Genomic DNA, 23,095 nt, shown 5'->3' with positions numbered 1-23,095 from the left:
TGTACTTTAATATTGAGGTACAAAAACAAGACATAAAAACAAATCAAATCATTCTTACCTGGGAAAGTTCTTACATTTCTTGAGGAATTTAAAGTCTGTGTGAACTGGAAGTTGCTGCAGATCTTTATTTCAATATGATTATGCATTTCAAACTGACATGGAATATTGAGCAGGAGGTGGAGCTTTATTTTTGTGCTCCTCCTCTCTTCTTTCACTTGCAGCAAACTAACAGTTGGAGGGGTGTGGCTTAACATTTTTCACCCAGAGTGATGTCATTATAGAAGGTCTGCCAATCCAGAGCAGAAGCAGATAGTCAGATTTTGATGAAAGATTACCAAAACAAACAGGATTTTTGGCATGGATCAACTACCATGGATTAATTGTTCGTCTTCGCACACGTTGTTGGATTTATCAAAATGAACATTGTAAATTTTGATTTCAAGATGACTTTAAGCTTGTCTTTATACTTGTAATTCACTTTTCTTGGTACATATGGCGATTCAAAAAAGAAAAAAAGTGCTTCTATGATGTGTTTTTAGTGACAAAACATATCAAAAATCTAAAACATCAGTGTGCAGAACTAGACATGCTCATTTTATTTGTGTACATTGTCAGCTGAGAACTTATGAAATATGTTAAGGAGTCTTTCTAATGCCTGTATTGAACAGCAGAGAGCAGGTTCTTGGCTATAACAAGAGAAAACGGGTATGATTAAGTATTTTGTCCTTTTTAAGTTCAAATCTTGGTTACTCTATTTGTCTTTTTACCATGTTGCATCAAATTTTAACTGAACCACACCAAATTTGGAACTAGAAAGTGGACATTACTCATTTTTCTAGCAGACAAAGACTTTGGTTGACACCAACGTTCTGATGGCAGTGTTTAGACTTCTTCAAATAAAATGCAGGGTAATCGCTCCTAAATCAATGTCTAAAACTTACTGAGTTAACACATTGATTGTAATATGATCATGGACCTGTCTAGCATTTAGATGGAAAAAAATGTGATTTATATTCCGGAAAACGAAATATTTATTGGTACCTGTTTTTTTTTATGTCATTTAAAGGTTTGAAAGATTTAAAATGTACAGTACATAACATCCTAATAACAAGCAAAAATGTAAGGGGGTAGCCCAGAAAAAAAACAAAACAATTTATGACCATTTTCTCACCCTCATATCATTCTTTACTCTAACTTTATTCAAAATATATTTTGTGTTTCACAATCGTATTGTGTTTCACAGTCATAAAATTTTTAAAACAACATGAATATAAATTAGTTAACGTGTTTTGTTTTTCACATTTGATGTCGCCCCCCTGTCCAGCTGCTTTGCTTGTCAGACCACGTCCACTGCACGAGCTCACTGCACTGCTGACTCTATGATAGAGCACTGTCTAGTGCAGTGGTTCTCAAACTGTGGTACGCGTACCACTAGTGGTACGCGGGCTTCCTCCAAGTGGTACGCGGAGGAACCGCTGAATAATGAAAAAAACAATTAACACTTTTAATCCTTTAATGCGTAATATAACATCGATGTGATCAGCAGTGGCTGTTTTGTGAAGCGTACGATCACAACGCTGTGCTTAGAATGTTTATTTTAGTGCATTGTGTCATAAGCTGCTGAAAATCAGTATCCGAAGTTTAAGAATTGATTCTGAAGCGTGATTTGACTGACATGAAAAGTAGCCAATCACAGTCGACCTTGTCTAGTTGCGTGAAACGTAAGGGCGGGACAAATGCTTTCTGTGTTGCAGAGACAGAAAAAACAACTTAAAAACAAATGTTTTGTTGGAATAATGCTTCTCGGATGTTTTCACTATAGAGATGTCTAGCAGAGTAATTAAACCGCGGACATATTTCCTGTCTTTTTGATGATCTACGTTTCGGTTTCGCTCTCCGACAGCCAGTCGACTCGCCTCTCACCTGTCACTCCTCTAAATACAGTCTGAATGGCGGCGCGGGATTGGAGGTATTGCGCAATTACTAATTTCTGCAAATGTTGCAAGTGCTCTATTTTAACACGACAGCGCAGTCATGTACGCAAATCGCTAAAACAGACATGCGAGCTCTTAAATAGGCTTTTTTCAAATGAACTGCAAGTCCTCTCATGATCGCCTGCGTGCTCAGATTGAATATAATCGCGATCTCTCCACTATTAAAGTAGACATTATTTATCTTTGCTCCTTGACTAAATTTAGTCAAAAGTATTCAAAGTTATCAAGTATTTAGAAATAGATTGATGCATGATCGATGACAATGCTAATGGTCTTCTTGTTTGGCTGTGTTGTAAAGTGAAACTTACTTTTAGCAAAGGTGGAATTTTTTTTTGTTTCTTTACGACAAAATAATTATGCTGGAAATGTTTCTGGGTGAGGTATTTGTGTGATTTATACATTTAGCTGTATTCTGATCCGTCTTAAAGCATTACAGGTCAAAGCAATCCGTTGTTACTTGTTTATTTATCAAAATTAACAATAAGACTCTTAAAGCACTGCTTTGATAAATGTATTGTTGTCACATTTTAAATACCTCAAGTAAAATTAAGCCATTTGATTTATTTTTTTACTGACAGTGTACTTGTATTTTTTTTAAGTTTCTATTTTAGATTAAGATCAAGTGTAAAATAAAATCTACATGTGATGAACAGCTATTTAAGAAACAAATTTGCCATATTGTAAAGAAAAATAGTGTAACAAATGTAAATAAAAGGCTAAATTTAAATCTTTTTACCATATACTTTAATTTAACCTTTCAAAGCTTGAAAATATCGTTTAAAAAATGGGCAAAAAGTGTCTCTATGGCCTTTAAGATTATGTGGTAGTTTTACCAGTGCTTTTGAAAAATATTAATTGTCATGAAAGGAAAAATTGACCATACTTCCTTTGTTAGTGCAAATTCCTATACATGTAGCTTTGGGATTTAAGCAATTAAACCATTCAATCAGGTTTAAACTTAAAAAAAGTGATTTCATAATGAAAATCTGATTTTTTTTTTCAAAAGTAACCAACTAGTACTTTTTAAAAGAGTACTTTGTACTTTTACCTAATATTAGTATTATTTACTAAAATTTGTGTTATTTTAGCAGTGTAATAGTATTTTTACTTGAGTACAAAAAAGATATCACAAGCATTTAGTGCAGGTTTATTATATTATTAATATATGATTAATACATATTATTATTAATGGTTTTTATTTGTATCTATTCGTATGCAATGTTTTATGGGTTGCTGAGAATACATTTCAGGTCTTCAATACATAACATGTCAGTCTTGAAAAAAAAATTAGGTGCTGGAAAAAGTGCTTAAAATTCATTGATTTTCATTAGGCTGTGCCTGTATGAACCCTGTCATATGTACATTTAACATATATTTCAAGATTTGTCTGAAAGTGTAGGAATATGACATATAGCCTATATTCATAAGGTCCAAGCAACATCTCCAGCTTTTGATGAATAGGCTACTATGAATACTTTAGATTTAAGTACAGCAGTTTTCTTTTTACTTTTTAAGAACAGGTAATTTTTAATGAACTTTTAAAAGCACATTTTAACTAAAACTTTTTTTTTTATCTGCAAGCACAGTTAATGTTCAGACTTTTAAAAATGTTTAAAGTCATTGACAATAATACATATTCTTAATAATAGGAATTAATTTGCATCATTTTTAAACTGCGCACACCTGTAGCTGCTTAATTAGGCCTACGACGCTATTTTTTAATACTGGTTAAAAAATAGCGTCGTAAGGTGGTACTTGGAGAGACTATTTTTTTCTAAGGTGGTACTTGGTGAAAAAAGTTTGAGAACCACTGGTCTAGTGGAACCAGGTGCTCTTGGCCCATAGCTAAACAAGAAAACAGTCTTCAGTATGACCAGGCTAACCAATCACATTGTGCACCCATGCCATTAATTCTGCCCTGGAAAGACGAGTTGGCAAATCAGTTGTGTTTTACGGTGTTCCCACCCTTGGCTTTTTTTCCATGCCAAACCTTTCACTACAAGCTGGAACAGTGATGCCCCCCTTTACCCCTTCAGTGATTCTCCAGCACATACGCTCAATCATCCATCCATTGGTTTACGCTTTCCATCTTATACTGTACACCTGAGTCGCTCAGCACTGTCTGTATAAACTAATCTCGTTGCTTTTCCATGCTCACACTGTAGAAGTAACCAAAGGTGAGCGAGGGCTTAAGGAATCAGACACTGCACGCAATAGCACAAAGAAACCTTGATTTTTTTTAAATGACTCTCGAGGCTGTTCAGGCATGCTCAGATGAAGTGTAATTGAGCAGATTCCTGTTGTTAAAGAATGACTCATCCATTGCCTACTTATTTAAACATAGATATGAAACACAAGACCACAGGATGACGGCATGTTTGTGATAGTTATCTAATGTGCTGTCGTTGATTTTGATTGGCAGGGTGGCAGAATCCACTGAGGAGGTGACTAAATTAAGGCCAGTACGTCTCATACATGAGGACGGCATCATACGGCCCTACGACCACCATGCGTCGGAGGGCTATGACCTCTTTCAGGTGAGGTCATGCCCAATCACTGACCAGGCTACTAAGTACCAATGGGAAGAACTTTAATCAGAATAATTTTGGGGTTTTAATTTAACATGTACTAACAGACAGATTGTTTGGAAGGATTGGAGTCAGTTTGACAGATTTAGTCAAGAAACTACTGGCAAAACCAACGTTTGAATTAAAGAAAGACTGGTAGGTTTTGAGATTTTGGAACCATCCATAACACATCCATACAGTCTTTACTGGTAAATTGGGAGTTTTTTTTTTATTTTAACTTAAAATTGATTTAGGTTCATTCAACTTACATTTTTAAAAACAAAAGGTATCTTAATCTATTTGTGTTGGGACAACTTGAAGGAATTGTGTGGAACCCATTTTTTATTGCAGCGTAATGAGCAGTGTAATGCTGCCAGTAAATTACCGTCATCATACAATGTATAAACAAAAAATAGGATTTGGTTGGTATGAGCGTGTACAAATGTAGAATTCACTGAAGAAGAAAAAAGCTTTGATTGAGCTTATCATAAAGTGCTGTCAGATGTTTCAGTGCTTCCCACACGTAGACTTTACTTGGGTGAGCCGCCCAGGTATATTAACGGCTGCTCAAGTATATTTGGTGGCATTTGTTTTTGTATTATTATCTTTTTTTTTTTTGTATCCACCATATAGCCAAACATCTGCGATTTATTAACTAGTGTAAAAGATTCTGACGCTATGATGACCTTGGATCAAAATATCACAATTTCACGGTATGACGATAGTGATTACTGCACTAACATAAGTTCTTTTTAAATGTCTGGGTAGAAAACAAAAACTTGTTCCCTCTTTAAACAAAATATATTTTATTTTGAGAAACATAATATTTTGGAGCAGTAAACATGTCAGGCTAAAATATTTAAATAAATAATTGACTTCTGCTCATGTTTTAAAAACACAGATTTCTTTACAATTTAAAACGGCATCCTTGGATATGTTTTATGCTGAAGATACTGTTGTCCTAAAAAACAAACAAGCCAAAAAAAAAAAAAAAACATAAATAAAAAATCTTACACATACCTTAGGAACAGTATAGCAGAAAATTTGGGCGGTTTTAAAACCTTGACTTTTCCAAACCACGGTATACCTTGAAAATGGTTATCGTCCCATGCCTATTCAACACTCTCTTATTGACAATCTCACATGCGCCCTTTTGGGACTTAAAAATGCATCTGTCTGGTGGTTCTAAAAATTTGGCTTTTGGTTTCACTTTCTAAGCTGTTGTCATTTTTATTTTATGCCTGATTTAATTTAGCTTGGCTTCGCCGCTGAAAGCATGTGCACAGCCACAAGACAAAGAAAACATTATATAATTAATTCTTTGATTCAGACTCAGATAAACTTTTCTATTTACTCAGAGAGTATGTCAGAATACAAAGATACAAAATTACTGTCAACTTTTAATTACATTTAAGTTTAATTGACTTATAACTGTTATTCTGTTTTAGGAGCAAGCTTTAATATTTTCTGTTTTGTGCGTTAATATTTTTTGAACGATTCTCCAATTTAGTAGCACTTTTACTGTCTATATTCTGGAGATTTTTAGAGCGCTTTCATTCAAATTACTTATACTTCATTCACTTGTGTTTTTGATGATGGTGGTAATATTTTATTTCATATTTAAAAAAAAAACTTTTCATAAAACTTGCAATATAAAACTTTTATGTGGTTTAAAGAGAAAATTGTGTAAATATTATTTTCCTCCATCCATATTTTCCCTAGTAGTCTCTTGCCTTTAAACTTAACCAAATTCCAGTGTCCGCTTATTAAATTTCCTGTTGTATCCTTCATTAAAACTGACCTTAAACTCAACAGTTGAACTGACTCCAACCCTGACTCCAATTTGTGGAAAAACAAATTCCCGTGTCCTACTAATTTTTTTCTTTTTCTCTGTCCTTTCCCACATGCAGCCTGAGGAGATGTAAAATGGGAGTGGGAGATGGGATTAAGATTTTTTTTTTTTTACTTAAAGATCCACGCTTAATGAAAACATTTGTGAACACAGAGATATTGTAGCACTTAAATGAACCAAACTGGACATTCAGCACTAGATTCAGTCTAGTCTAGTCCACCTACAATAGAATGTCACATTGTTGTGTTTAGGAAATGATATAATATCCTAAGTCTGCATCTGAAGTTGTCTCTCTTGTGCACTTTTACAGCTTTGCTACTTTTCTATTCTAGAAAACATTTTTAATTTCTCTTTTAATTTTATGCCAAAAATTATTTTAGCGTTAAACTTCAGACATTTTAATATATTCAATAAATATCAGTAAATCTCTTATTTTATATTAGTTAATGCCAAATATATCAAAACAACCTCATTATAGTCATTTTTTTCCCTAAAAGAAATGTATTGTTTGAAATGTAAGCAAACAATTACCGCTTTTCATTATTAATATTTAAATAATTATTATATTTGTTAGAAATAGGATGTGACAAAGTTGATCTATTTTTCTAAACATCATCTCAGTTTCTTTGAACATGTGTCTGTAAAAACATTTCCATGCATCTGAAATCTGAAGAAAATTACAGTCTATATTAACAATATATTTATTCTTAATCAATGTCAATACATGAAATGTGCATATTGATTTATGCAAACGTATTTATATGCAATAAATGGGCATTTTAAAGTGCATGCTGGAATTAATGTCTGATGTATTTTCCTATATACTTTATATATTGCATTAATTGTCATGTAATCATTTGTTTTAATGTGTTGTAATTGAATTATTAACCCAAGAGCTTGTCAGAGTCCTGTGATTGACCATAATAACCATGTGGAATAAATCAATACTCCTCTTTAACACGATCATGATCATTTCTATGCATTGCAGCTGATCGGTACATTCAAAAAAAGCCTATACGGGTGTGTTGTGGTGTACAAGTTTGTGTGTTTTTCAGAGATCTGAGATTAAACAGTTGGACGGTGAAATCTTCAGAGAACACTACATGTACCCAGGACACAGAAAAACAAACATCATGATCACCAACAGGTATTTCAACAACAGAACGAATGATTGAACTCTGGCATTTCCCACTTTTTCCATATGTTCTTGCTGTATGTGTTGGTTTATTTATCGTGCAGGAGAGTGATGTGTGTGAAGGAGATCGATGTGATCGGACATTTCAATAAAGAATGGGAATGTCAGTTTGAGAGTTTCCAGAGGCCTCCATGCACAGAAGGAGGAGATCTGAAGATATATTACCGGGTACATGCTATAAAAACTGCCAGTGTTAGCATTAAAACATAAACAATAGTATGCTGTTTTTCTAGGGCTGCACAATATATTGTTTCAGCCTTGATATAGCAATGTGCAAATTCGGAATAGTCGCAGGATGTCAAGTTGGGATAATAGTTGACCAGATGCTACAGTTCAGACCATAGTGCCCAGCATTTTTGTTTTTAAAAGATGTCTAATAGACGTCTAAACATAGTCGTCTAGGCTAAAACAAGGCTAAATTTGGGCTTAGATTAGTCATCAAATAAACAAAAAATGAATGACTACACATATAAAGTCTGTCTAATCTGTCTATTTCTTTAGGGCTATTCTTAGATGTCTATTAGAATTTGATTATTAAACACAAAATTGTTTGCTAGGTTGAGTCATTCAACGTGAGTGTTTATGATTTTACTGTGTTTTTAAGGCCTGTGACTGTGAATAATTATTGGCCTTGCAAACAATTATTAATGCAATGAATATATAGTTTTATTCTACATTCAGTTATTACATTTCTGTCTAAATACTGTTAGATTCCTCCCCAAAAATATAAAGCACCATTTATTTCAGTTGTATCTTTGCTCTATTTTATATATCTTTGCTTTTAATATGCTTATTGTACAGTATGCAGATATTCTACTCTACAAAATCATCCCAATCAATGTAAATTTATAAAATCCAACCAAATAGTCATGTGGTAAAATTGTATTCGTATTAAACAATATTGCAATTTTGCTTTTTCCAATATCGTGCTGCCCTAGCTATTACTTTAAAAGTAGTAGCTGAAATTTGTATAGCTTTCTAACAGTGGTCTGTAGTGAATTAATTAACATTGCTTGACAAACAAAATGAATGTTGGTGCAGGAACACAACAAATTGAACCTCATTAGGAAGGACGGACAGGCACAAGTCAGAGTGATACACATGAAACATCCTGACATGGCTGAGGTAAATGTATTTATTTTATTTTTGTTGTGTGTCTATGTTGAATCTGCTGTTATGTAGCTTTTAATGATTACACTTTCAGTTTCAAAGCTACCTAGCAAGATGTTAAAAGCAACTGTTTTATGTTTAGCTTGCCATTTCACAGATGCCAACTTGCGATTAAGCTAGTTACACAGGTTGCACTAGTTTTATCTTATTAGTGTACACATGCCATTACACTGCGTAGAAGTACAGAGCTATCAAAATGACTGCATCTCAACATATTAAAAAAACAAATGCTGGCCTTTTTATGGACTATTTTGTTTCGTTCTTCGCAGAGACTGCGAGAAGGAATCGACAATGCCCAGTTTGCACGCAAGCAACATCAGATGGCGAGGCAGAAATCACAGCGCTTTATCAAAATGGGCAACAGTTGAATCATGCCTAGCATTCAAAGCATCATATATATTTATATATGTTTTGCTTAGAAATGCAGTATATTTAGGCAAATGTCTTTTTTAAACTCGCTGGAGTTTTGAATGTATCTCTGAGTTTTTTGGAGTTATCTCTTTTTTATGTTTCAATAGATTTAAGCACTTTGATTTTTGCTGTCATGTTTGATGTATTGATGTAGGACAAGTTGAATATCATGGTAAGAGATTTTTGTGTTGCTATAAAAGAAAATCACTACAATATTCAACTATAATATGCACTGTTTAGATTAATATTCTACCAACCTCGATTACAAGAAATCTGGCCCACACCCTTATCTTTGTTTCTAGATCATCCTTCCCCTGACGTTGCATAAATGTACTCAAAAATGGTAGAAATGATGCATAAACTTTTTCTCCAGACATGAGCTCTGTCCGAAATCACATAGCCTTAGGCGTAGCTACTTATTTTCATAAGGATATTTTATATAATATGTATGTGTGTGTGTTTTGAATGTTATCTTGATATACATTCATCCATGTTATTATGTTATCACTTACCAGCATCAGCTGCATCAATAGACTGTAAAAACAATGATGGCCAACACGTCACCACTTTTGCTTTTACTATAGAAAAGAATGGCTGCTGTCACCTTGCACCAATGACGTCATTAAGAGCCTGAATGCTGATTTATACTTTTTGCTTAGGTGCATGCAAATCTGATGTCATTACAGTGTTAGCAATCATTAGATTTGAGTTTGCACAGCTCCATACTTAAAGATGTACAACTTGGAGCAGAGTCTTGTCGTGCTTGCTGTTTTTTTAGCAGCTTTAGAGAACAAAATGCACTTATTTTTATTGTATATAATGTTTTGCATTACGCATGCAGTTAGCATTGATGAAAAATGTAGCCTAAATTACTCATTAACACAGTGCTAAAAGCATACATTTTAACGAGTGTTCTCTTAATTCATCCTCAACCTGTTCATTTTATATATAATTAAATTCATTAATTCAGCAACTCCACTTACTAACTTCTTCACCACTATTTCGTCATGAATGTTATTCCGGGTCGCCCCCTGTTGTTATTAATAATAGTACAGCAATGACCACTTCAAATCTGAAAGGGTTAGTTCACCCAAAACTGAAAATTCTGTCATCATTAACTAATCCTTCTCGTTCCATAACCATTGCTTCTCTTCCTGAAAACAAAAGAAGATATTTTGAAGAAAACTGAAAACCTGTTACCATTGACTTCCATAGTATTTCCATACTATTGACTAAGAAAGTCGATGGTAACAAGTTTTCAGATTTCTGTAAAATATCCTGTGTTTAACAGAAGAAAGAAACTCTTAAAGCTTTGGAACCCCTTGAGGGAGAGTAAATGTTTATATTTCGGTGAACTATCCTTTGAAGGACCCGCAATTTGCAGCTGTGGGGCCAGGTGAATGTATTATTCTAACTTATGTTAACCCAGTGGTGATCATGAGTTGGAGCTGCAGTATTAAAGTCCTGGCCATATTTACAAAACAAAAAACAAGTGCACAGTCATGGAGGCACACCCCATATTTATTTCAACTAATAACTAACAAACATCAGCATTATAAGAAGCACCCAAAATCCAAATTAAAGCATTTGGGCGAATATTGTATTTGAATTAACGGTGAGTGGGTGGGGATTATGACTAATGCAGCATCCAGCCACCAGGGGGCAATCTGTTTGTTTTGTTTTGTTTGTTTGTCTGTTTGTTTTTTGGCTTTACGTTCCAGGGCATGTAAAACACTGTCTTACGCGATCCCAAATGACATCCTGAACTCTTGTGGTGTTCTTCTGTCTGCACTTCCGTGACCTAATGCTGCTTTGAGGTCAAAGCTTGCTACAATGTATCGACAGTGCACAATGGCTGCAAATGGGGTGAGAGCTTCAGAGAGCTTAACATTGCATTTATGTTCAGTAGACTTAACAGTCATACTCATACATTGGCTATTGTATGTCCACAAGACTGTAAGTGCACAAGAAGTGTGCCATTTTGAACTGGGCATTGCAATTCACAAATCCTCGTCCACGGCCTCATGGGATTGTTCATAGTTTGCACACTTCAGAATCTTGCCAGCAGTATTAGGTCATCTGGGTCCTTTGTGCATACTCTTTTATGATTACTATGAACTCAGACCTACTTCTTTTGTCCCATACTGTTTTACACCTGCTATATACAGTAAATGGAAACTATGTGATTTCGGATAGAGTCGTGGTGGACTATGACTATGCAATAAAAGTGCAGTTTCTGCTGTTCCACAATTAGTTTGATTAAGATATGACCTTAACTCTACCTCTTCTCAGTTTTCCCACAATGATGTTCAGAGAATATGTCAAAGCACCTGGCAATGGATTCTCTCCATGTTGCTAAGAAACTGGGCTTCCTGTATGTGGGTGCAAGTGACCCCTGTTGGCCTGTTGTGGGCAGGAAAGGAGAGGTTGGTTATCCCGTGCCCTCCACCGTGGCTCTTTCCATGTCCTCCTATTTCCTATGCATCAGTAGACCCGACATACACCCACAGGTCAATGCTGCTGTGTGTAGACAGCTGTAACGGGCAAAGACACCAAAAATGTCATAAGTAATCTCCACTAATCCAAAGCAAACACTAGGAATGTCAGGCTTTATATAAGAATTTCCTCTGCTTTACTGCATGAAAGATCTTTCCGGAAACCTAATGTGCTGTAGTCATGATCATACATCCCATATTGTATTGAAATCTACTGTAGCTTGATGCTGCTGTACATAGAAACTATAGTATTGCACTCTAATTGCATCTCCGTTAAACTTAAATGCACTAAATAAATCACATTTGGTTAAAATAATCATTGTGACCTCATTAATTATGAACAATATAAAGTGAAAGTGAAATCTAACTGATAAAAGTGTCAGTGTTCTATTTATTCTACTATGAATATACAAAAAAAAAGCTTTTTAATGCACTTTTAATCCATAAACTAATTCCAGCTAAAGATTACTGTACATTATGTAATGTAGAAATGTTTAGTTTCCTAATTTTTTCCCCCTAAATTTGCATTATTTTGAAAAATACCAAGAAAAAGTATCACACATCTGTTATTTCATGACCTTCTTATACTGATTCACTAACATGAGATCATATTTATTTCTCCATTGAATATTGTTTTTTTTTTAGTTGGATATTGTATTTTTTATTTATTTAATGCAAGAATGATACATACAAAACAATGCCAGAGGTATACAAAATTAAAGGTATATAGAAAAATTATATGGAGATACAAAAATTTTATAGGTAAAACTAAATAAAATAACAGAAAAAAATTACAAATAAATTATTCTAGGTCTTGCTAATAATAACTAAAAAGTGTCAAACAAATATACAGTTTTAACAGCTTTTTTGTTTGTACTCTTCTTAATGGTATTTAAATAAATATTTAGTTCTTTTAGTACAACTAAAAACAGGTTTGTAATAGCTGAATTTACATTGATGGATATGAAACTTGGTTAGTATAATCAGAAGATTAATAACACGAGCTTCATTTTCCAACTTTGTATCATAGTTCAAAAAAAAAACAAAAATAACATACTCGTACAGTTAAAGAAAATTTGATAGCACTTTATCACTTATAAATTTAGATATCTTCCCCCATAACCATTTTGTACACAGGCAATGGCAGAAAATATGCGATACTGTTTCTGGTTATGATGGACAGTTGACATCCATGTCTTTAATAAATCTGGTTTAAAAAAAGGCTTAGCATGGTAACATTTGTGTAGTATCTTAAATAAAAATCCTTAGATTTTATTTGTAATTAGATATTTATTAGGTAAAACCCAAACTTTCTTCCAATCAATATTTTGAGTAATCTTAGACGAATAGAACATAACATGGTTTACTAACCAGTTCTTTTTGGAATAGTAGACGTATGTTCTTATTGTTATTCTTTTTGCTTAATGAAAAACAAATTTGGCCACAGAAAGTATCAGCAAAAATCCAGCTTAAACCGGCCTGTTTGGCTGGTTTTAGCTGGTCGACCAGGCTGGTTTTAGAGGGGTTTTGGCCATTTCCAGGCTGGTTTCCAGCCTGGTCTTAGCTGGTCAGACTGGAAAATGACCAGCTAAAACTAGCTTGACCAGCCTGGTTTTAGCTGGGCTTCCAGCCTGGCTAGGCTGGTCATCTCCCAGCCTGACCAGCTAAGACCAGGCTGGAAATGGCCAAACCCCCTCCAAAATCAGCCTAGGTTTAAGCTGTTTTTTTCAGTAGGGGGTAAAGAAAGGATGCATTCTTAGAGTATAAAGAAACAATACTAGAAGAGATAACTCCAATTACCGAGGCGTATTCCTTTGGGGTTACTGGAAAATCAAAGTATGAAAGAAATCCCCCATATGTCATCAGGTATCCTTTAATGTTAAACAACGCTCCTATTAAAAGAATCCCTTTATCAACCCAAGTTTTCATGAATATACTCTTGTGATTAGAATATTGTAATTATTCAGATATAATATTGTTGCGGGGTGTAATTGTGCTTGTAAATTAACTTCATCCCACATGAGATCATATGAAATACATGAAAATACTTGTGCACGCTGAGGTCCACGCGCTGCGCCTCCTGCAGACTGCGTTTAGCGGAAATACGTCAGCAGCATGTTCGCTCATCACATGTCAAGCATGCTGTGTGTGTTTGTGTGTGTGCGCGCGCGTTAGGGAGGGAGCAATGCAAGTCTAGACCAGGCAACATTAGAAATGCTGGGAAAATGCATGCGTTTACTCATAAGACGTAATGAGCGTTGGGAAATATTTAACGACAAAACAATATTAACAACGCACTAATGTTGGACTAATTCTCAAGTTAAAATGTCATAATGAATCACTCAAATTGACCTTAAATATTGATGACGTGCGCAATAGTCGAGCAAGTAATTCCTGCCAAATAGTGTTAATGCGCATGAATGAACTCTCGTTATTGAGCTTCGCTATCAAATCGTGTTCGCATCTTTTAACTTGATGAAAACAATAGTAAAATAATATTTTCATTTGTATCCAGTCTCGTTTTACAAGTACATTGTCTTGCTGTTTGAGAAATTGGCTTAATTATAAATATTTATCTTTTAAAAATAAATTTTACATTTTTTTTGCGGGACATTCAAACATCTGATAGCGCTCATTTGCTCAGAGCTCTGGTCAATTTGAAAGCAGTAAAACTTATCTCTGTCCTTTGTCCTCTGAAAATTACATCATTGTTGTTTCCCTGTTACCCTAGTAACCTCTGTGTGTACTTTTTCTTTGTTTCTGTGTCTGTGCTGCATTAATGTTTTCTACTTGCCTTTGCTTCATAAAATTCAGTCGCCAGTCGAATTGAATCAGCGTTAGCGGTTTGCGAATGTTTTGTTTGCGTCTCGCTCACCAGCTTGATGAATCATTGAAGTAGGGTACTCTAAGTTCAGTTTTAAGAAAAAAATTAACTCTTAACTTTTGCATGTTTTGTGTGTATTCTTACTACAAAGAGCTAACTATTGATATTTGTTGATAATGCAAATTATATTTAGGTTGTATAGTTATGTAAGCAAATATTGGTTGCACCAGCCTGAATTTGGACGCAATAAACTGTCATGTAAACGTTAAATGTGCTCCATATGCCTTTGCTGGAATGTTAGAGAGTGTGTCCGTGTATGTTTGGTGTGACCATCATGTCTCTCGCGCTCAACAGCGCTGTCTGTGGACAGAAGGGCCACACCCGCTCTCATGAACACTAACAGATCTGTCACACGCTCAAGTGCAATCCGCACCAAAAGACGATGTAAAACGAACCCGAGCTGTTCTACAAAGCGATTCCGTTGTATTAGTAACTGAAGCCGGCAAATTAACATGGAGTCTCCGCCAGAGCCCGAGACGGTACCGCGCAAGAGTGCTTCTGAAGCGGGCGCCTCGGTGGAGGACAGCCCGGTAAAACCGGACAGCAAGCCTGAAACCGACAAACCAGCACCAGTTCGGCGGCAGAGTTGCTCAAGTACCAACAAGGGTAAGCTCGAAGAACCCAATCGAAACTTGCTTGTGGATTATTTTCCTGCTCAGCCAAGTTCACGGAGATCAAATTTGAGCTTGATCTTAAAACTTCAGTCCTTGCATGTGGTCAAGCTGTTTCATATTAGCACTGAATTTGCAATAGATAAAACATCATGGTATTTTACATATATTGAGGCCTGGTGGTGGTCCAGCGTACACATGCACGCCTAGTGCAATTGAACTAATAATAATACACACATTTGTAGACTAGTCCGAGCATTCCTGGCCACTGACTACCTGTCATTTCTGATCTATTGCTCCCATGCTGTTTGCTAGTTAATGAAACAGTGCTGTCATTTTTCACGCCTGTCAGCTTTATATACTCCTTTTCTCATTGTGTGTTCATTTAAGTCGATTTCTGTGGTAACCGTGTCCATATGTTGCATCTCCACTAGCAGTGTTTAAGGGCACCAGACACATTTGCATAGCAAAGTGGTGATTTCATATTGTGTAAATGAGCGCTTGTTTTACATGAGACAGCCACACCCCTTCTCTGTGATTTAGGGGTACAAATCAAAGAAATGTCGGTTAATGTGTCATTCGGTGGACCATCATAGTTGACACAGTTTAGGACGTCGGAGCAGATTTCAGGTCCGCTTGGCTTTGGCAGGCTCGTCTGTGGCTGTGTTTCAAAACCTGGTTGAGCTGCTTGCCTGTGCAGCGGTTTTGCCACAACATGTGCGACTGTGTAGCCTTCACATGCTGTCTTAAAAGGCAGCTTGTTTGGTATGGAGACACCGCCCGAGTGTCTGGCAGGCGTTGCGCTGTGCTTGCGTGTGTGTGGAGAGCTGTTATGTAACAGGTTAAGTCACACACAGAATGAGAGGATATGAAAGGCTATTTTAACGTCTTTACTGCTTGTGTAAAAAAATTGGTCTACATGTCTGACCACTTAGTTTTTTTGATGTAGAGTGTTATTTTTCCCGTGTTCACAATCACACGTTTGCCGCGTTTTCTCTTGGCGGACTCACGCGCTCTCGTCGCCCTGTTATGTAACCAGAGGACGGACGGAGGCAGGTAAACCATTATGGATCCGGCCGCTTGAGGAGTTTCTGTTGGACTTGGAATAATGGTCTGACACTCCTAACCCGCTAACCCATTTTCTCAAATACCCCTGCTTGGTTAAGATAACTTTCCCAGAGGTTTTGGTCATCTCGTTCAGTATTAAAGAGCAATGTCATGGTGCGCGCGAAGAAAACATGTAAACATCCTTTTACATCATCTGAGGTTGGAATGTAATCAGGCTTGACTGATTAACATGTTCATTAAAAATAATTAACAGTAAACCACTTTGTGGTCAAGCATTTTAAAGGGATAGTTCCTTCAAAAATGAAAATGTACTCCGTTTACTCACCCTCAAGTGGTTTCAAACCTTTGACTTTTTTTTTTTTCTGTTGAGCTCAAAATAAGTTATTGAACAATGCTAGAAACCTGACTTCTGAGGTAGGAACAACAAATACAATGTAAGTCAGTGGTTACAGATTTCCAGCATTTTTCACAGTGTCTTACATTTGACAGAAGAAACTGAGATTTATGAAGAAACAAATTCATGACTAGATATTCATGACAGAATTTAAAATTATAGGTGAACTATCCCTTTAATTAATCAGCCACTGCAATATATGCTTAACAATAAAACCACTTGATCTTTACATGTGCTACCACATGCCAAATTCACTTGTGAGATATGGTTTTGGAGCATTTTCATGTGAAGTGCATGCAATCTCCAGATGTGGTGATTTTCATGTAAAACAGAATTGTGGGAAAAAGTATAATCCTGCGTACCACACAATAATCACTGTAATACATGAAATAATTATAACAAGACTCCAGTTCTGTTCTTGATGCGAACGGTATTTGAGATGTCAATCTGAGTGAATAATTGAATCCAAGCGCACTTCTGCTGTAAAAAAAAGTCCCTAATTGGTCTTTACTCATCGTTTCCCAATCTAAGCTTCAGTGTTTTTATTATTAAGCTCTATGAATCATCGTGGGTCAAGTTTCATGTTGGGCTTGTGTGAGTAGACACTACCTGCTTTATATAAATATGTGATCTACTTTGTTGTACTAATGTTCGGTGAAAAGGCCAAAAAGCGACATATACTGTACGTATATATACTGCATATACAAATGTATAAATCATGGTATTTTTTGGTGCCTGCCTGAAACAGTTGTTGTTATGCTAGACCTTTTTGATGAGATTTGACTGAAGATTGAGTTGCAACGTTTTTATTTTTAGTTCATTTTCAGCTCATGGTTTTGATCTTTTTGTCTTTCATCCATAAAAGAACTGTTGTTTTTAACTATCAATATCTAAGTCCCTATTTTTATCTTAGATATTTTTAAATGATTTTCCTTACTTTGAGAGTACAGACAGAGGTCCACACTATTTCAACAAGATCTGATCACTTTAAAATATCTGGCCAGTGAATCATGTAAATGAGCGGTTTAGTTTTATAATTGTTATTATATTCACTGTAAAAAATGTTGGGTTTGACTTGATTTCATCATGTTGTCCCTACACAAAGTGGATTCAACATAAAACAGTTAGGGAGTCCCAAACACAACTTCAGAATTGTGTTGTTTTAACTCATTTTAAATGAGCAGTTTGAACAAGCAACAATAAAAATTTAGTCAGTGTTTTGTGATCACATTTCGTTGATCTTAATTTAAATCTTATTTAATGTTAATCATGTTTATCATTCATTCATTTTCTTTTCGGCTTAATCCCTTTATTAATCAGAGGTTTCCACAGCGGAATGAACCGCTGTGATTGTTTAATATTTAAGAATTCTCTGAACTCACAAATAGATTACATCACAAAGATTTGATCTGTCATATACCCAGGCCTAAACAAAGACATTCTTTCATCATTTACTCACTATTCCAACCTGCATGACTGACTTTCTTTAACGTTCTTGAAAACAGCTTATATCATGTGTCATATTTGACTGAACTCGTCTCCTAAGGATTCTCCTTCAGCCTTAGAGACTCTTCCTCTCAGCAGTCCCTCTAAAAGCTCCATGTTTTTAATAGCACAGGGACTACCAACCCGTGCTGATGTTACATAACACTGCCTTTGCTCAAATTCTGCTCCCCATTGGAGTCGGTGGGCCTCGGGGTGGACGAGTGGCTCCACACTAGCGCTTAGCCAAAAAATGTGCAAGGCCATTGCTGAGCATCTGATGTCCACTTGAGGCTGTTGTGCAGTGGGGCGCAATGCTGTTCCTGACTCACTGCTCAAATGCAAAAAGCAAACAAGGAAAAGAGCTGTATTCCATGTCCAAGCAGACAAAATGGGTTTCTGGTGTATAGGTGAATGATGAGTCGTCTCAACCGTGTCTACTTGAATCGAAGTGGGAATTCTGAGTTACATCAAAGCGCATTTATACTATGCTGGAATTGATTATACAATCCTTAGTAAAGTATTTGTAGATCTGATTATAGCGTGTGAGTATAAATGCTCTTATTGACACCAGCTTTTAGCAAAATGTTGTAAAGCAGATATTTCTCTTTAATAAAATGTTATTACTGACTATTGGTCATGTTTTTGTAGTTTGAGGATAATTTCTAAAGAATGTTTAAGTCAATTAATTGAAATAATATCTAATTTTCTTCTAAATAAATTAAATGTTTATTAAGGCAGTTGCTGTTGCTTGTCATTTTGTAGTTTTGGTTATTGATTTGTTTTGACATTCAAAGTGTTGCCATAGAAATGCTTAATTGTGAGTCACGGGATGTAAACACCTCCAGGTTGTCATCTAGTAATTATGGTAATTATGATGACATGGTGTGAACACATCAGTAGTTTTAAAATTCGCTGCTTTGAATAAGAAGAATAAATGTTATATTTTCTGCTAAATTAAGCAGTAAGTATCTCTATATATAGCATTTTTGTGCAGAATTGAGGGTCAAAGATGACCAGGTTCTTTTTAAAATTCATAAAAGTGATTTCGATTTTTGTAAAAAGCATTAAAGTTGGCAGGAAACAGAAGATAAGAATTTTTCCTCCGGCTATCGTGTCATATATTTTATTGTAACGGTTTCTTTAATGGAAATAAACTGTAGTTAGGTGCTTGAGTTCATTCTTTGGAAATGGAAATTCAGTTATTGGTAGATTGGTATTACTAACAACATGGAGGAAAATTTGAATGGCAGTTTGCACTCAGTTGTGGTTTTTGGTTTATAGTAATCGTAGTCGGCACCCTCTGCTGCAGAATGTTGTCAGATGCTTGACGATGACAAGAAGGATGAGGTAAATTTTATAGATTGAATGGTATCATATTCCTTTAAACTATTGCCTCCTATGAACTGTGCAAATGTTTGACATGCACTAATAGCCCCGCCCTAAAGACATTCCATGTGACCAGAAGTGAAGAAAAGTCATTTAAAGTGTAAGGAAGGTTATATATTTGATTAAAGATTATCGATTATTCATTCTTTTATTTTCTTTCGGCTTAGTCCCTTTGTAAATCTGGAATCACCACAGCAGAATGAACCGCAAATATATCAAGCATATGGTTTTTTTAACGCAGCGGATGCCCTTCCAGCTGCATCCCATCACTGGGAAACACCCATACACTCTCACCCGCACACATACACTACAGACAATTTAGCGTACCCAAGTCACCTGTACGCATGTTTTTAGACTTTTGGGGGAAAATGGAGCACCCCGAGGAAACCCACGTGAATCCGGGAAGAACATGCAAACTCCACACAGAAATGCCAACTGACCCAGCCAAGGCTCAAACCAGAGACCTTCTTGCTGTGAGGCAACAGCACTACCTACTGCACCACTGCGTCGCCTGAGGATCGATTATTCATTCATTCATTTTCTTTTCGGCTTGGTCCCTTTATTAATCAGGGGTCACCACAGCGGAATGAACCCCCAACTTATCCAGCAGGTTTTTACGCAGCGGATGGCCTTCCAGCCGCAACCCATCCATGGAAAACATCCACACACATTAATTCACACTCATACACTATAGACAATTTAGTCTACCCAATTCGCCTGTTCACATGTGTTTGGACTCTGGGGGAAACCGGAGCACCTGGAGGAAACCCACGCAAACGCAGGGAGGACGTGCAAACTCCACACAGAAAAGCAGAGGATCTATTAATTGTTACAAAAGAATAAAGTGCACAGATGCATCATTTATAACAAACACAGCCATTTTAAATGATTAAAAATTTCTTTCTGACAATTATAGGATGGTGGCAAAAATGTAGAAATATGAAAATGCAGTTCATTATTTGTGGGTTTCACTGTGAACCTTAAATAAATATCGGTATGTAAACAATTGTTAACACCAAATAAAGCTCTCCGTAATGTCATTGTGAAATATATAATGGGCTGTACTGTTTTCTCAGGAAAGGTCAAATTATAAGGAAGGGAAATTGTTGAATTTTTTTATAATGGTTTTATTATTATATTATAATAATTTGTAATATATTATATTGTTTTCTCTCATTGTTTGCCCTAAAATGTTTTGTTAAAAGATGGCATCAGGTGACTGCTAATATCTTTTTTTTTCTTTCCTTTTTTTCTTTTTTTAAACATGAACTGAAGCATGTGAGGAAAGTATCTGTAATGTTGGGTTTCCAATGGAATGAACATGGTGCCTTTAACAAAATTAACAGGAATACGAAGTTTCCAGTGTCTGTTTTTTTTTAAACCTGGCTTTGACAAGTCTTATCTGGAATTATGAAAAAACACAGAAAAATAAAGACAAATAGGAAATGTACAGTATTCACAAAGAAACAGAAAACTATTGTAGTCTGGCTTTTTGTACATTGTTGTAGTGTTATTGAAGTGGTAACAGGATTAATTGGCAACAGGTGTGACAAATCTGATGATGTCAGCCAAAGTATTTCTCACACCCTTAAAAACAGTTGCCAAATTGCCATAGCATGACTTTGGTGAGAGAAGGTGTTTCCATCATACGAATGTAGGAGCTTCCCAAACGATCTGCTTACTTCGGGCTAATTAGCTTTCTCCACTGAGCCTCACTGTAATCTGAGAATTGCTGTGGATTTAGAGAGTTCAGAGGTACAGAACATTTAAGTGATTGTAAATGGGGTTGTTGAAGAGCACTTCGAGAAGATACGAATCATTAACGGCTCCTTTTAGGTGGAGGAGAAATGCGTTGTCCATCTGGTGGAATATTTGATTACATGATACACTCTTGTTGTTTGGAGTCTCGCTTTACACTCATTTACCACAGTCAGTAGTTCTGGAGAGTTATCCATTTGCCAGGTACACTTCCAATTTAAAATAAGGTTGTGTGTTTTATTTGAAATGCTAAATTAAATGATAAATTACCCAAAAAATGACAATTTCTCTTTTTTTTTTTGGAAGACATCCATAGTAGGGAAAAAATATGGTATTTAATATCTGGGTTTCCAGCATTTTGAAGTTTTGCATGAGAAAGAAATTGTGGAAATGCCAAATTTACAATAACAATAGCATAATTCTAGGAACATGATCATTCACCGTGAGCCGGTTAACAATTGATTTAAATATGTGACGATTCAAACCTGTAGATTAAATCGTTACATCCCTGCGTAATTCACAAAAAAGGTTTTTTAACGCTTGCTTGAGGTGCCTTTGGACTTGTGCAAAAAAGGGTTGATGTCAGTAATGAGAGATGGAAATGCATTTGTTGAATAAACTCCACAATGCTTGGCTTGTTTACTGTTGGTTACTAGGTTACCAATACTATAGTTAGCCACTCTAATGATGGGTTCACATTAAACATGGAGCACCACATCACTCGCTATAGTTCAAACATCGCAGGATGTTTTTACACCTGAAGCAAAGATGTAAATTCACACTTTCACAGCATTTGTATTGATTTTTTTATGTAATCTACTACATATATATATATATATATATATATATATATATATATATATATATATATATATATATATATATATATACACCCTCACCGGCCACTTTATTAGGTACACCTTACTAGTACCTGGTTGGACCCCCTTTTGCCTTTAGAACTGCCTTAATCCTTCATGGCATAGATTCAACAAATCTCCTCAGAGATTTTGGTCCATATTGACATGATAGCATCACGCAGTTATGGCAGATTTGTCGGCTGCACATCTATGATGTGAATCTCCTGTTCCACCACATCCCAAAGGTGCTCTATTGGATTGAAATCTGGTGACTGTGAAGGCCATTAGAGTACAGTGAACTCATTATCATGTTCAAGGAACCAGTCTGAGATGATTTGTGCTTTATGACATGGTGCGTTTTCCTGCTGCCATGTGATTGGCTAATTAGAAATTTGCGTTGACAAGGAGTTGGACAGGTGTACCTAATAAAGTTACCGGTGAGTGTATAATCTATATATTTTAATATAATTAATTAAATAATTATATTTTAATATTTTAGAATATTTTTACTTTTAATGTGTGAACCCAGCTTAACAAGGTAATGAAATTGCACTTGATTTGTGTTTCTCTTTTCAAACTTTTAAAAGATTCACTTCACGATAGGATGGAAACACGGCTTATGACTACTGATTTTAACATTCTTTAAAATATATTCAGAATAATGATACTTAACAGTTAAAGAAGGACAGAGGTTGAGTAAATAATGACCAAATTTTTAATTTTGGGTGAACTCTTTTTCTAGGGCTTTTGCTGTCTGTATGTGTCCAAGTCAAAGTTTCTTCATGACCTACCTTGTAAAGCACTCAGAGAGGAACATGTTGTTAAGACGACATTCTCAGAATTGCTGTTTTTACCTTCTTGCTCAGTGAGATTCCTGAGGAAAAGGGGCAAAGCGTTCAGACTGAGTACGCCACACTGTACTCGATGTACTCCCTGCTGGGTAACCGTGTAACCGTGTTTTGGGTCCC

General features: G+C 35.7%; 2 protein-coding genes across 26 annotated transcripts in view; both read left to right on the top strand.

Annotated features, from left to right (window-relative positions):
* vps13c (vacuolar protein sorting 13 homolog C) overlaps positions 1-12,000 on the top strand; it is a 96,254-nt gene extending 84,254 nt beyond the window's left edge. For 12 of the 24 annotated variants that reach the window (XM_073908570.1, XM_073908568.1, XM_073908565.1 and 9 more), the window contains 6 exons: positions 4,160-4,171; positions 4,417-4,531; positions 7,469-7,560; positions 7,653-7,776; positions 8,650-8,733; positions 9,048-12,000. In XM_073908570.1, the coding sequence (XP_073764671.1) occupies positions 4,160-4,171; positions 4,417-4,531; positions 7,469-7,560; positions 7,653-7,776; positions 8,650-8,733; positions 9,048-9,146 (526 nt within the window). In that variant the 3' untranslated portion in view covers positions 9,147-12,000. Of the gene's footprint in view, positions 1-4,159; positions 4,172-4,416; positions 4,532-6,471; positions 7,372-7,468; positions 7,561-7,652; positions 7,777-8,649; positions 8,734-9,047 lie in introns of those variants that run through there. The other 12 variants (XM_073908571.1, XM_021477848.3, XM_073908566.1 and 9 more) reach the window with 3 other exon arrangements.
* Positions 12,001-14,876: 2,876 nt separating this feature from the next.
* rorab (RAR-related orphan receptor A, paralog b) overlaps positions 14,877-23,095 on the top strand; it is an 86,309-nt gene continuing 78,090 nt past the window's right edge. For both annotated transcript variants that reach the window (XM_021477531.3, XM_009303216.5), the window contains exon 1: positions 14,877-15,174. In XM_021477531.3, coding sequence (XP_021333206.2) covers positions 15,021-15,174 — 154 coding nt within the window. In that variant the 5' untranslated portion in view covers positions 14,877-15,020. The remainder of the gene's footprint in view (positions 15,175-23,095) is intronic.

This window comes from Danio rerio, chromosome 7 (assembly GCF_049306965.1).
Source record: "Danio rerio strain Tuebingen ecotype United States chromosome 7, GRCz12tu, whole genome shotgun sequence".
In the NCBI taxonomy this organism is placed as follows: Eukaryota; Metazoa; Chordata; class Actinopteri; order Cypriniformes; family Danionidae; genus Danio; species Danio rerio.
The sequence above is the reverse complement of the archived record's forward strand: the minus strand, read 5'-3'. Positions and strand labels throughout refer to the sequence as shown.